The 15,464-nt window shown below is 50.6% G+C and overlaps 2 protein-coding genes across 2 annotated transcripts; both read right to left on the reverse strand.

Annotated features, from left to right (window-relative positions):
* Nucleotides 1-192: 192 nt before the first annotated feature.
* On the reverse strand, nucleotides 193-3,447 carry N7473_010273 (Zn(II)2Cys6 transcription factor; the record flags this gene model as incomplete). The annotated part of the gene is made up of 3 exons (XM_057156212.1): nucleotides 193-1,074; nucleotides 1,134-1,186; nucleotides 1,245-3,447. 3 exons carry the CDS (start codon nucleotides 3,445-3,447, stop codon nucleotides 193-195), a joined length of 3,138 nt encoding a protein of 1,045 aa, XP_057004867.1.
* Nucleotides 3,448-5,140: 1,693 nt separating this feature from the next.
* Nucleotides 5,141-7,267, reverse strand: N7473_010274 (MFS transporter; the record flags this gene model as incomplete). Its single annotated transcript, XM_057156213.1, has 3 exons — nucleotides 5,141-5,951; nucleotides 6,044-6,971; nucleotides 7,171-7,267. The coding sequence occupies 3 exons, from the start codon at nucleotides 7,265-7,267 to the stop codon at nucleotides 5,141-5,143; spliced, it is 1,836 nt and encodes a 611-aa protein (XP_057004868.1).
* Between the last annotated feature and the right edge of the window lie 8,197 nt (nucleotides 7,268-15,464).

The raw sequence follows: 15,464 nt of genomic DNA on the forward strand, positions 1-15,464 counted from the left end.
AAATCCTCTTTGACTATATTGTCCCAATAAAAAACAAGCAGGTCGTGTTAGAAAAAGGTGGAGGGAGGGGAGGACGACAGCAGAGAGCAGTAGGCACAAAGGATGAAACAAGCAGACAAAGAAGTAAAAGATGCAAGTCGAAACGTCCGTGGCATCATGGCAGCAGAAACAAAGGCAAAGCAGAAGAAACCCTTACGCATCACCGCCAGGTGCGCCTGCTCCGGAACCACCGAAAAAGTATCCCTCGAGAATATCATAGTTGGGATTCTCGCTCCAATCATGCTGGAAGTCCATGGCCATGCCGAATCCGAGGTCAATACCCACATTCTGGCCGAGGGTGGGCATGCCTGCAAGATTGTACTCGGCATTAGGGTCTTGCCCCATGGCGTGGTTATCGGGATCGCCAGGTGCAAAGTCCAAGAAATCTAAGCTGATGCCTTGCTGATTCTCTGCGTCTGGGGGTGGCAGACCATGGGGTCCACCAGCTGAATGGGCAACGCTACCCGGCGAACCACTCTGTGGTGGAGAGTTGCCATAGTAGAACTGAGGATGGGCTTGAGTCTGTGGAGATGTTTGACCTTCGTATTTCATGTAGTACTCCATGGATGGTGTGCGCTGCGCGAATGGCCGAGTGAGACCGGGTGCAACGGCTTCTGCAGTCTCTGGTCGGACAGCGTAGTTGGTACCCGGAGGTCTGCTGTCGGTTCGAGACCTGTCAGCCAGAGGCGTGTTGGTGTCACTGAACAGATCGGCCAGATTCATGTCGAACTTGGGGACTGGTCGTGCCGTTCGAGATTGAGTCGAACGTCGGACTTGCCCTTGGCCTCCTTGGTGTCGCTGGTTCATTGCCTGGCGTCGGCCTGAATACAGATTACCCGCGCCGTGTGCCGCCGCTTGGATTCTAGACATATCAACCTGTGACCCAAATCCAGTAGTCGACAAACACATTTGCACAGTAGCCTTGCTCATCCGCTCAAATGCATCCCGGCAATTTTCCGCAGGAGGACACTTGTGCATCAAGTCACCAAGAACAGAGGTTGCAGCAAGCACAGTGAAATCAACCTCATCCAGTGTCTAAAGCAAAGACTCATTAGCATCAAGTAAGCAATAAAAGGAAGTAAGGCGGGGCCTACCAATCGACTGCGGACCAATGGCGAGTGCCAGATAGCATACAAGAAGGATATTCCTAGATACGAAAATCAGCAGCTAGACCAGAGAAAACCAAATCGGGGATAGAGTCGTACCGGCCATGAAGATATGATGCGTCGCAAGATAAGTATAGTTCACTAAGCGCACTCTGTGCAACTGTCGGTAAATCCGAATGACTTTCTGACCAGCCTCGGCCACATTCAAGTAAACATGGTCCTCGTCATCACCTTCCTCAGGATTAGAGAAAGACGGACTGGACACGTCATCCGCGGGCGTCAATTCTGAAGCCAATTCCGCCGGTACCGTTAAGCTCTGCTGATACAACAGAATGATAGCTTGCCAGTAATTCAACTCCAAAAGTTCGATAGAAAAGCGCACACCCGTATCAGGACGGGTTGGCGCGGTCTCATTCCACTCGACCAGACGACGATGTACGTCATGACGCCATGAACGGAACGAATCAAAGCCCTGGAGGAAGGGTGATGTGAGCTCGGCGTGGGGAAGGATAGTAGCGCTTTCAGATGCCCGCCTTCGTACGGCACGGGCTTGCTGGTATTGAAGAACATCGTGAATTTCGGATTGGAGGAGGCGTAGTTTGAAGTAGTGGAAAGCGACGTGCTTGTATGTTGGGGCACCATCGGGAGGCGTCAAGAGTCCGGATTTGGTGATGTACTTGTCGTCCATCATGGACGGGAATTCCGTGCTGATAGCCTGGTCACTGATGCCGAATGGTCGGCCAACACATGTGGCAACCAGGCGGTCGAAGCTGTACGTACACCACCACAAACGGCGTCGTAGATCACGCACCCATTCGCGGCGTCCTCGCTCGCGGGCATCAATGCGAGGCTGGACTTGGTTCCCGTCTTTCGGAGTGCCCAAGCCAACGCCATCCTCATAGTGGAGACCTAGGTCAACAGCCAAACGCATCGCAACACCGACAATATACCACAGGCCGGGAGCGACCGGACGAAGCAAGGCAAAGCTGGCCAGCAGGAGCACTGCCTGAAGTTCTTCCAACCCACCGAATCCTTCGCTGGATGAGGAACCGAGGAAAGATTCCAAGTGAACGATCGCAGAAGCATGGTACTCCTCTGGCTGATACTGGTGATTCGACAACCGTAACCTCTTCGTCGTAGATGAAGCTCGGTCACGGCCTGCGTGCCCCTCATCATCCGAACTCTGAGGCTTGTCATCAAAAATAATTCCTGCACCAATAGCAAACACAATGTTGAGGATATAGAGGGCTCGAGGAGAACGGTTTTTCTCCTCCAAAATATAAGTGCGATCGAGAAGCTCCATAAAGTCTCCGCGATGTAGGATAGGCATTTGAGGGTTGGCATGTTCGAAGTAGAGATCCACCAGACGCTCCGCAAGCTCGCGATCCGGGAAAGCAGCGCGCTTCATCATGGGCCTCGTCTGGAGCCCGAAGAATGAATCGCGCATGGTACCCCCAGCAGGGCCAGCTGCCGTCTGTGGCAGTCGCTCGCTGGGACGGATCGGAGCGCGCTCAGGTACATTTCCTGGTAGCGAACTCCGTACTGCAGCAAAGACAACTCGGGCAAATGAGATACCCGAAGTTGAGCCGAGATATCGAGGATCGGAGGTTCCCTGGACAGAAACCATGCCAATATTTGACACCAAATTGTGTAGACGCCAATTATCTTCATTCGCAGCATCACGATTCCCATCCGTATCTCGACCCTGATCTCCTTCTGCTCTCTGTACAGTTCCTTCAGCCTCCTCCTTGAGCGCTGAGCCTTTCCATGTCTTATCTGAGCCCTCGGTACCTGGGCCATCGGTGCCCGAACCAGTTTGCGCCGTATCGGCATCGGTCTCGGTCTTGACAGCTTCCTCTTCGTCGAAAGCGACAGCTTTTTTAAACTCGATATTTTGATCTGCCAGTTGTTTTTCCAGATAGGCGACCCTTGTCTCTAGAAAATATACATAGCTGCGCGGGATTTCCCGCTTGGTGATAGGATCGTATCCGACACAGCGAACTCCAGCTTTTTCGCAGGACTGGCACCGCGGAAGCCGCTGGTCGCAGCGATTCTTGCGCAGCCGGCAGCGATTACACGCCGAGACATTACGGAAGGATGAGGAAGAGGCAGTCGAGGCCACGGTAGCGGTCGAATGTGCGGTTGACAGGGCGGGAGATGTGGAGGGCACGGCGGTTGAGGTGGAGGGGTTGTCCCGCGTAGCGTTCGTGGAGTCGGATTGGGTGGGCGGCGTCTCGCCGGATGGATGAGGTCTCTTCTTGCCCGAAGACATGGGCGAGGGCGGGGAGGGGAGGTTAGGCATGGTGAAGAGCGAGGGGCGAAGGCCGCAGACCTGCGATCATCTCTTGACGGTGGAGATCTGCGGAGACGGCGGTCGGGAACAGCGGCTGGACTCCCCGGGTTAGATCAGCATTCATGATCCTAATTCGAGGAACGGGCGATGCAGAATTGGCTCAGCGCAGGGCAGCGGTTCTGGTGAAGCAAAACGAAAGAAAAAGAGGCGGCCCGCACTCGTCAAAAGTGGACGGCGAGCCAAAACTTGCTCTCCGCGGCGCAAGTGCACGCGACGGAGGGAGATTATCCTCCGAGGTTGGAAATGAGGGTCGCTGGATAGCGCGAAGGTAGCGCAATGAAGAGCAGATGATCAACGTGTCTGGGCGGATTGCAAGATCAACCCTTAGCTGCAGATTGAGGAGAGAGAGGAGAGAAGTTGCGTCGCATGGCTACGACGATAGGGTTCTGGTGGAGTTCGGGCCAATGGCCACTCCCAGTCACGGAGAAATTTAAGTTGCCCTCGGGAATGGAGAACTCGGCACTTTCGGTACCCCGGATTTTTGGGGCGTTTAAAGACCTACTGGGGTAGGTCACAGCGACGTGGATATATCCAAGAATGGGGGGAGGGTTTAGCCTCTAACTCAAGTGTCAGCGCTGGTCTCTGTCAATCCATTGGCCCTACATGTATGCCGCATAGCTTCATAGAATGTATCCGACTGTCGACAAGTGCCAAGTGGAGCTCCCCGGGAATAGTCTGCTGCCATTGGCGGAGCCGCGGAGTAGTGAAAGGCGATGGCCATTGGGGTTGCAAAGACTCATCGAGTCTTGGTGACTTGCCAGGGGGAACTTTTGGGGGGAGAGTAATAGAAAGGACGAAAGGGAGATCACGGAAGTATATAATCCACTGTCAAGTCATATGATCGGAAACGAATTGTCTGCTGCAGACAAGGTAGCAACGAGGGACATACTGAGTGGATATCCCTCTTGGCCTGCAGTTCAAAGTGAAACTGCCCCTGGGTCAACAGCGGTAGACGCTAGTGTGGGGGCCTTGAAGAAATATGTTTTACAATAGAGTGTCTAAGTAGAAAAGGACTGTAGGATGATGTGTAGATGATGAGATAAATCCGTTCATTGGGTTCAAAATCCGTGACAGGAGACTCTATCGACGATTCGCAATGGTAGTGTCTTGACATGAAGCAAGATGTAGGAACAGGTAATAATCGCAAGAGCGACGCAAAATCACAGATAACCTCCCAGATGCATGAGTATCATCATAATATAATCCCGTTTCAATGCTCCCAAGACAAAAGGAAAGGCAAAAGAAAAACACAAAAAACAAAAGCCATCGTCATTTGACGATGGAAGAAAGAAAGAAAACAGACCCGAAGACAGGACCCCAAGGTTTATGCTTTTTCTGTCGCATATGCATCCACTCTATGTCAGTTGCGCCATTCCCAGATCTCGATGAAGCGAGAAGAAAAAGGAAAACGAAGCACACACGAAAGACCGAAGAAAAAGGAAAGGGAAAAAAAAAAAAATCATGAGTCAAAGTAAGAAGGTATCATGGCTAGAAATGGATGGAAGAGAAGAAGGAAAGGAAGGAAAAACCCTTTAGAAAAAGGTTGAGCGCAAGAGCGCTAGGAAGAAGTGCCATGCCCTTCCAGAAGGACAAACAATGGACAGCAGGATGTTTTGATGATAAAATATACCAGTCTCAACTTTTAGAGACGAGTAGAAGACAAGTCGGTCTCCGCGGGAGTTGAGAAATCATGAATGGGGTCCAGGCTCAAGGTAGAAACATCGAATTCCTGGTCAAGGCTGGAGCGAAGAGACAGCAGGCGTTGCTCTTCTTCCGAGATGGAATCCCGGCCGGCATAGGAATCAGTCGACATCGTCTCATGCTTGAGCTCCGACTCGCTGACCTCAGAGTCCTGGTCTCTGAAGCGCTCAGGCTCGGGCGACTCCTCCATCCAGAAACTCTGGATGGCACCAACTACGCACACGAGCCCGCAGGCCCACCATGCCAGCACGGAGTAACCGCTCAGCAGACCTCTGGTGTGCAGTAGCCCCGTCACCGTCGGCCCAAAGGCACGGCTGAGACTGGCTGTCGAGGCAGCAGCCCCGTTGATGGAACCGAGGACCTTTGACGTGGGAGCAGCGTTGGCCAGCAAGATGGCGATAGCGGGGAAAGCAATCACGTGGAAAGTGATCTTGCTGATCAGGGCGACGTAGACGGCGGGCATCTGTAGTTTAGCGGGGAGGAGGATGAGATAGGGCACAGCCAGGTAGAGCGGCGGCCATGCCAGCAGGACAAAGCGGAACGTGCGCAAAGTGCCAAAGTGCTTGACGACGAATGGGAACAGCCACAGTTGAGCGATCATGGAATAGACTCCCTGGACGGCCAGCATGAAACCGATCGTCTTCGTTGGCAGACCAAGACCACCGGTGAACTTGAGAGGCAGGACGATCGCATCGTCGGACTTGGGCGTGGAGAGGAAGACGGGCATCAGCTGATCGAATGAGACGCTGTGACTGCGGAGGAGATTAATGTCAGCAATTATGCAGGGCTGCAGGAGGGAAGCAAGAAGTGGCATGCAGATGGAGGGTTATTGGGGCCAACTCACTAGGCGAGAATGCCGTAAGCAACAATGGTGAAGATGACCTGTCGAGTGAACGCCTTGGGCGCGGCCGGTTTCTGTCCCTCGATGTCGCTGTCGCTGTCGCACTCCTCCGCTGCCCCGACGTCACCGTCCACCCTTCCTCCCACGCTCACATTGACGGGGCGCAGGCAAGGCGATGATTCGGCACTTTCGTATTCAGGCGGAACATCACCATACACAAAGTACTTGGTTTCCTCCACCCCCACGTCGGAATCGTCAGGGAGCTGCACACGCGAGCCACAGCACTGGCTAATCAGCCAGTGGCCCAACTCACGGCCGGGATCTCTTCGGTGCTTCTTTTCCGGGTGCGTCTCCTCCAGAAACAGGAATCCGACCACAATGCCGCACACCAGCACGACAATGCACACCAGGTTGGGCAGCAGGAACGGGAACCGGTCGAAGAGCGTGTTACGCGAGAATAGCCACGGGTAGTTGTCGCAGGGTTGGGCCAGTGCACCGCCCATAGCCGGTCCAATAATCGAGCCCAGGCACCACACGAACGGCATAATCGAGTATGCTCGCGGCTGGTGCTCCTTGACCGTCACGATCTCTGCCACGGTCGTTTGCAGCACTCCGATATTCCCGTTCAACAATCCGCCCAGGGCTCGCGCAATCATTGCCGTCGCCAGGTTGGGCGCAAATCCAAAGGCCACCATGCTGATGGCAGTGCCCACCAGACCCATGACGAGCACCGGCTTGCGGCCGATCCGGTCACTCATCCGGCCCCAGAACATGCCAGCGGAGAATTCAGCAAAGGTGAAGGACGAGGTGATCATGCCGGCGTAAAGCGCAATTTTTTGGTCGTTGTCGGTCACATGGAATGATTCGACCATGTGGTACACGTACGGGAAAATCGACATGAAAGCAATTGGCTCGCAAATGCGAACAAGCGCTGCGAGGATATGGTCAGTTTCTAAACAAAGTTGATGTATGCGCTTGGAAATCTGCATGCTGCGACTGTCTCTTGCTGTGGCGCATCCAAAATGTATAGCCTCTTTCCCCGCCTCATTTTCATCTTTCTTCACCATCTCTTTTCATCCTTCAAGCAGCCGCATAGTTCGCGATGCGCGCAACAAAAGTACCACACTCACCTAGAATGAACAATTGCCGAGTAGGAAATCCAGACCAATCCTCGGCCGCGCCATTGCGCTGTCGTCGGCCTTGCAAACAAGCTGGTCGTTGAAACATTGTGTGATAGATCGAAATCACCCGAAGGCGAGAAATGCAAAAAAAAAAGTTGTTGTATATGAACAATCGAAACCCAGGGAGTAGAATAGGACCCCCCGCTTTCACTCCAAGAGAATAGTTCGTGAGGGGGGAAAAAGTACCAAAGAGCGGTGCTTTTGATTTCCCCCTAAAGAGGCGAAATTACCCCAGGTTAATGCGTCAGGGCTCGAAAGGGAGGGAGGAATGCAAATTTGGGTGTGGTGGAGACTGATGATATCGGAGCAAGGAGGGTGTGTCGTGGTTTTAGGGCTTCAGCATTGCTCCCCCTGCGGTTGGGTAATTTTCTATCGCGAATCCGATAAGGCGGAAGATCCTGGGGGCCCAGCAGGTGAAAACAGAGTATGAGACGCCTCTGCAAGGGAGATTTGACACAACACAGAGATCGATTGGTTTCTGATTGTGTGAGAAGAGAAAGGAGGTCACCGCCAGATAGGGAGGGCGCGAGGGGATCTTCGGAGATTTTTGGTAATTTTATTTGCTTGTCCAATTCAATGAATTGAAATCAATCCAAGAAATAGAAATCGTCGCGAAGCAAGCTTTTCAGTGTAGAGGAGGAATAGACAAGGTTCAGTGAGGACAAGGAACCAAAAGGGCGGTAGGAAGAATGGGGAAGGGATCTATGAAGAATCTCGGGAGAGCGGATTGATGATGAAAGGAGGTGTTGCGAAGTTGAGTTTCAGAGGCAAGACAATGAGCAAGAAGGAGAACAGGAAAGGGAGTCATTCCATGAAGACGGAGGGGAAAGGGGAGAACTATTATATGAAAATCACGGGTGTCGACAGTGGAAGTGGATAGCTCCATCTATAGACCGATGTGATCAGGCGCCAAAAGGGAACCAAAAACCATCAACCGTTCAGCATCACAGCTTGGGAATTTCGATTACAGCTGTACAGAAGGCCGCAGGATGCAGATGGGAGCAAACATCACAGTTGGATCAGGACAAGACGGAAAAAGAGAGTGGGTCTGGGTGGGATTTATTATTTTAATTTTTTAATTAATTTTAATTATTCTCTATAATTTTGGGAGAAGATTATGGTTTTATTATTATTTCTGTGGTCTTCCAAAGAAGCTCTGTGTAATTTGACCGCAATAATAAATGGAAGGGCGGATCGGGACCATCCGACGGGGGAGAAGCTGTCTAGCCACTTAACAGAAAATGATATGTCCATATTCCATACAAAGGAGGGGGGGCACAGAATGAAAAAGGGCCCGAAGAAAAAAAATTAAAATTAAAATTAGCGGATAATATAAAACTCAACAGACAAGTTAAAAAAAAAAAGAAATCTAGTTTAACGAGAAAAGCCTAAACAGGAAATGAGAAAGAAGACGGGAGGCAAAAAAGTAGCGGAGAAAACACCCTGGAGGTAAGGACAAGAGAAGGGGACAACATAATCAGTCGGGTCGGTCAGAGAGGATACAATTCCAGTGGAGAGACGGGGGAAGCGGACCAAAGACAAGACCAAACGAGCAATCGTCATCGTTGAGACTGTGACTGAATCATCATACAGTCGTCTATACTGTCCCAATTATTATTTCAAAATAATGGATTATTTAACAATCATAATCACAATCATCAGACAGAGGAAAGAAAATCAAGACCTGACTATCCTAGAACCAATCACCAATGCTGAATGACGAGTCCAGTCTGGAAGGGATTGCTGGGAAAGGACCCGATTGTCACGATTTCCAATCCTGCCCAGAGATCAAAAGGTCAATCAGATCAATCAGATCAGATCATTGGCCTCCGAGGGGGGCGGGCAAGTTTTCATTCATGATTCAACACTCCGGTGCTGTTCCCACTTTACAACACCCGCTTCCTGTCTATGTACAGTACTCTGTGGTTAGTTTCCCTTTGTTCGTAGATGCGATGCAGCTCTGCACTCTTATTTGATGGATCTCTTTTCACATCCCCCAGATGGTGAATATACTCGCTACGTTAAATAGTCTTTGAGTTTATTGCAAAAAAAGGAAAGAAAAGAAAACAAAAAAAAGGTTGATACCTACCGGATTTCGGCTAGTCTCTTACGTCCGTACTTTCTTCCCGCCCAACCCGACACAAACTAAAAAACCTACCGTATGGAGTGATACCTTTCGTACTTGTTTATAATACTGTACCTACCGTACCTGATGGATCAGGGATCATTGATCAGAGACCGACCCACGGCCCTAACCCCCGGGGCCCGGGGAACAGCAGGAGGCGACTCCTTAGTACCCCCCTTGAGCCCAAGAGGATAAAGGGGGCTCACTCAAGCCGCGCTAAGGGGGTTCTGCCCCCCTCTGTATGGCGTAAGGCAAGGATGATCGGCTTACCTTAGACTCCGTGTTTTTTACTCCCGGAGTTTTGGTTTTTTTTAGCGCGCTTTTAGTGAGATGATAGATCTCAACTGTCCATTCCATTCTTTTGGATCCTTGATTAATCACTGATTATTTATTTAAATTGATCTTATTCTTGCCATCTGCACCTCCCCGAAACTCGGGCCTAACTGGAAAGAGTAGAGCTTCAAAGAGGATACCAGGGTCCCGGGGGAGCCACCCGAAAGACTACTGTACAGTAGTCCTGTCGAAGATCGGGGGACAAATGAGCCACATCGATTATTCCATGCCTTTGAAGATTCTCTGTCACTTTAAGGCACAGTATGTATCTCTTTTCGCGGTAAATGGACTATCAGACCAGACGCATGGCAAATTATTGACGCTATCGTCATTGATCTCACTATATCTCATTCTTTGTCCAAAAGAAATTGTCCCACTAGCCACTCCCAAGCCAAGCCTTCGGGTCCGATTCACCTACAGACGGGAGATGAAATGAACTCTATTCTGCCGTTCCTTTCTAACTCATCGGTATGAAGGATCGCCTTCCCCGACGTTGACGATGAGCACATCCCAGCTGAGACTGGGCCGCGACGCGTTAAAAAGGAATGGAGGGGGGGGCCTGGTGGAGCCCGATGGGAGGAGGATCAGTGTTGGGGCAAGGCACCCTTTGTTTCTTCTCCATGTAATTCGAAGAGTAAAACCGTCAACAATTGAAACAAATACTACGTGAGAAACCGTGTGTTTCGCATGGATTTGACAGAGTTTACACTGCCTTCAAGGTAGCAGTCATCAGTATACAGGGTAGGGAGTATACTTCAGCAACGCGCGGATAATGCGTATCGCGACCCAAAGCCTCAAAGATCATAAGATGGACGCCGTACAGGATATTCAAGGGAGGCACCCAATCGCAGTTGGCGCCAACATTCCAGAGTGCTGCTGACATGCACTTTTATCGAGCTTTTCGAATCTGTCGGGTCTGCCACACCCTTCAAAACCGTTGTGGCCCTGCCTATCATCCAGATGATTGGGACCAGTGGGCTTTCGTCATAGGTTCGACGCCGCAGAATCTCAGTGTATCCAAAGCTCTGGGTCGGTTAGCGTGCCTGATAATTCCGGACAATGTTAATGGATTGGATCTTTTGGTTGGATGTACAAAAGAGGACGATGGATATGTAAGTACGGGGTAATTATGTATCGTTTGAAGCTTCTTCGTACAAAGTAGGGGGTACTTGAGTGCTACTGTAATTATCATTGTACTTTTGAACTAGCCTAGATTCCATAGAATATTATTGCGGAGTAAATGTCCCTAAATTTCAAGTCCAATTCTCATCTAATTCCTCAGCAGTCAACAGCCTCTCATGTCTGGATATGAAGACTGGTCCTCAATTCTTCCACCCTGACTGGACAACGAAAGAGCGCTAATCAACTATTGAATTGGAACTCTTTGTGGGGCCAACGGGTTGTACATAGAATATAGATGAAGTACACATATACAGTACAATGTTCAATAATACGGGGTGATATAGGGGCGGCCACCGTTTGTCACAAGTACAGTAGGATCACCCCACTCTCCACGGCAGACCAGATATTGTGTATTTTTGGTGCGGCTGTCCTTCTCGAAAACTCCAGACCATCATCAGCTTGAGCGTGTCACAAAATTCACCGACACTCCGGGCCCATACCCTTGAGACCCGCTTTAAGCGGTGGGGGTGGACAGGGCGATCGCTTGAGAAGGCCCCTGTTCCAGCGTGCCCCGCGAGAGAGGCGGCAAAAACAAGATTTTTGAGAAAAGAAAATAATAAAAAGAAAAGAAAAGAAAACAAATAACAATTCTAGTCCTGTTTTGCAACATTGTTGTTGGAAGACGCCACGGAGTCGATCATGATTTCCTCTCCTGGTAGGAATCGAGATAGCCTCGATACAATAAACAATGAGCTGAGCAAGAAGCATTCGATCCGAGAGAGGGAAAAAAGGTTCCTTCACGGCGAGGGCTTGCATATCGAATATCGAAGAGATGGAATCTATCGAAAAGTCGGTAAAGTGCCGACCCAGCAGACAGGGCCAACGCAGCGGCGACCCAAGGGGCTGGAAAACTTTCATGCAAGTGGGACCATTATTGTATCACGGCCTTATGCTCCCATACAGGAACGATACTGTATGGATTGTACATTTGCACATGATTACCAACGCTAGGTTCTGGATGTAACAATGTATGACAGCGAGACAGAAAGTGGAAACTTGTTGTTTCACCGTCTCCGGGGCGGTTTACGGCAAACTGTAATAATTAATCATGAGTGTTGATTGATTATCATCTACAGTAAATCGTTGGCCACGCGAGCCTAAAGGCGGGGCAAGGAAGAAAAGCCGGTGAGACCCTCCGATGAATGGGTCCTCCCCTCGATGAGAGGAGATCGACGTCATTATACTTGGGCAACAATATCCCGTAGCCTCGAGCCGCTTGTCTATTCTATGGGAAGATGAAATGGAGGTGAATGGGGTTTGAAGAGGGATGTGGGATGGGAGGGCTGTGTTCTGCACATTGGGCGGGGGCCACTACTGCATGAAGTGAAACTTACATTGGACGTGAAGATTGATGATAGGGGAAGTTGACGATGTTGACACCTTCAGACATAACACGCAAGACTCACCGTGTGCAATTGACTGGTGGTGAAGGATTCGGTCTGCAAGTTCTAAACGATCGGCCACGAGTCCTTGTCCCGATGGACGAATGGTGCATCACCAGTAGTCGCGAGTCATCGAGCAACAGCAGATACGTACAGGATATACTCCGTGACACCCATAAGGCGATATCCACGTCGACATGATTAAAGTCTGCCAGGGTAACCTCATGGTCGAAGAGACGAATCATCGTTCTTCTTGTAGGAGGGGCAGTGCAGACGACGCTCATAATGAATCCTTCTATGCAAGCAATGCGTGGAAGACGCCATGCGCTTTAAGCCGACCAACAGCAACCTGATAGAGGACGAGCAGGGATCTCGTCGAAGGTTTGCACGAAATGAAGGGCATTCCGATGACAACCTCAGAAAGAGGAAAGCCGGAGACGGGTTGATTGTTGATTGGGAATGGGCCACGTCGCAAATGTAGCGGTGACGGACAAGGACGGACAGGAAAATCAAATCAAGGCTTCACGATCCCCCAAACAAAGCAGTCCCTGCCCGTCACGCGACTTCGGGGAAACCGTGTGGACTTGGTGGTCCCATCGGCGTGTCTGTGTTGATATCCACTCGGACTGTTCGGAACGCTGAGGCTAAGGGCTTAGAGTTAGGCTTACGCTTCGGGGGCTCGGGCTCCAGGGAAACAAAGAAGTAACATGGCCCGCCGCCTAACGGGCGGTTGCGGATGGAATTCCTCCCTTTTGGAAGCAACAAAGAATATCCTCAAGAGGAGATGGGATTGGTCTCTTTACCCCCTCTTAGTCAGGAGACCAGGGCCGAGTCGATCCAAATGGGTTGAGCTTGATTCTTAGTCTTGCAGTAAGGCGAGTGATCCATGCTGGGGTAAGGGGATAATCCCATTCCTCGTCTCTAATTTCTCTTCCATCTGCTACCAGGGAACCAGTCAAGAATCACGACGAATCGGTTGATGCAACGAGGTGGGGAGGCATCTCATTGTGAGGGTTGACAGCGGTGAGATGCTTGGCTGCAGTTGGACGGTTCTCTTCATGGTGGTGATGGACCCCCACTTCTACACTTCTACTAGCGTTACCAAGAAGTATACCGAACAAACGCTGGTAATACTCAAATATCATCCATCTATAGAATGAAATGGTCTATAGTAGTAATAGCATCAACAACTTCATATATCTTCCTCCCCGATATTCCCGAGAACACTCTCAATAACAAAGTATCGCGCCATCATCTAAACACTCCGCTATCTGCGTCTGCACCGCCGGCAGCCGGGAGGGGTCAGTCTATAGCCATCTTGCCTATTGATTGCAAATCGAACCGGCACTGCATCTGTAGCCCATATCAATATTCCGACCTCAGCGTCCTCTCGTCCAGAGGCAACTTCAAAAGACGGTGAGTACTTGGCCAGGTCAACGACACAGTAGTAGCGCGGGTGCTAGGCGGGTTACGCAAAGCATTTGATGATCATCTGATCTCTTGATCTTCATCCTGCATCTCCCATCTTCAATCATTCATCCTCTTCCCAAAACCAAATCCTGTATGCAAGAATATTTTATACGAAATGGGCCGAGCAAAGCCTGAAACTCGAGCGTGACCCGGGTAGCGCGGCCCGCCTTGTTGCAACTTACAAGATAATTGTCATCTCGTCGGAATGCTAACGGCGTATGTACCTGCTGGCTGCTCCTGCTGCTGCCTGTATATATGCACATATTACTTTACGGGCCAACTAACCGACTTGTGACAGTCGAATCGATTCACCAGCCTCGCCCGTACTCACGACATTATTTGTCCATCTCTTTCCGCTCTGCACGTCCCGATCATCTTCATACTCACACTTACAAAGTACATGAACATTCTTTGACTAGACACAGCTTTTTCTTCCCTTCATTCCGCTGCAAGCTCTATCTTTCTGCACGACCCTAACCTCTCGGATGAGCCCCCGACTTTGCCCTCCCCTTCGGAGGAAATGACAATGCAAGACAAAGAGGAAGGGTTGAAGGGATGACCCCTGCAGCTCCTTATCCTCGGATTTCCCTTTTCGCTAAAACAAAATCATATCATCTCAACCATCTCATAATTTCCCGCCACAATCGCCACCACAAGCAAGATGGCGGCGGACTGTCGTGGGCGATCGATCGTCCCCGGAACACCTGTGTCAACTGCTCTCTAGCGGCTGGCCAAGGAAGGGGAATAAAGGTGTTTGTCCAGAAATCCAGATCGTTCGAACCCCCATTGTTAAACCTGAACATCGGGTTCATGATCGACGCCCAGCGCAGATGTCGCACCGGAGTGTCGGGTTCTGACAGTTGCGTGGGAAATACGTAGTCCCTCCGTATCGCAGACAACCCAAAAAGCCACCCCGTCGGCTACTGTAGTCTCACTAGCCAACTATGCAGGGGGGAAAAGGAATCCGATGTTAGGAATCGACGTGTTACTTTTTTATTTTTGGGCGTCATTTCTGGGCGTCCAACTTCGGCTTCCCGGACGTAAGTTCTTGAACCCGGGCTAAGTCGGTTTGGGGTGTTGGGTGCTTTGGCATTGACTTTGGACTTGTTTTAGCCCCCGCGGAAATTTATTATTTTGTGATCTATCGACTTCCCGGCGGTGTGGAGGGAATGAGACGAGAAAAACTAGACAAAAGAATAAGTAGTGCAACAAGAAACATGCTCACATTCCACTTAGCAGGGGGGTTATGCCAGGGTCAACGACTGGGAAACTACAAAAATCAAAGCCGCAGCAGGAACCCCCACACAGAATCTCATCTATCTCCATGCACCCGGGTTCGCGCGCGCCAGGCGATAAAGAGACTTTCTTATCCTCAGGCCACCCATATGTAGTTAGGCCCATAACCAGATGGGTACTATCAACGGAATACGGGGATATGCATAACGTAGATCGCTCGAGTCCTGGCGTCCTCAGGCAATCGATCGCGAAGCCCAGTCTCGATCTGGTCAATGCGAGCTATCGTGTGGTCTAGCCTGCTTCTTTAATATCGTGAAGCCAATGACTGAGAGTGAGGGTGCGCTGGTGCCGCCTGGTGCGATATGTACATCTCTGGATATACGCAACTTCCCGCGCTTCCCGATCGATCGAGTCTGTCAAAGTTTATCGTGATACACTGCCTCTGCGGGCGGGTCGGCTTCAGTGGACAGCACACTGGCACGGAGGATATACGGGAAACTTGGACGCGAGGATGC

This window comes from Penicillium subrubescens (assembly GCF_028828155.1).
Source record: "Penicillium subrubescens strain IBT 31985 chromosome Unknown utg000007l_segment0_segment0, whole genome shotgun sequence".
Lineage (NCBI taxonomy): Eukaryota > Fungi > Ascomycota > Eurotiomycetes > Eurotiales > Aspergillaceae > Penicillium > Penicillium subrubescens.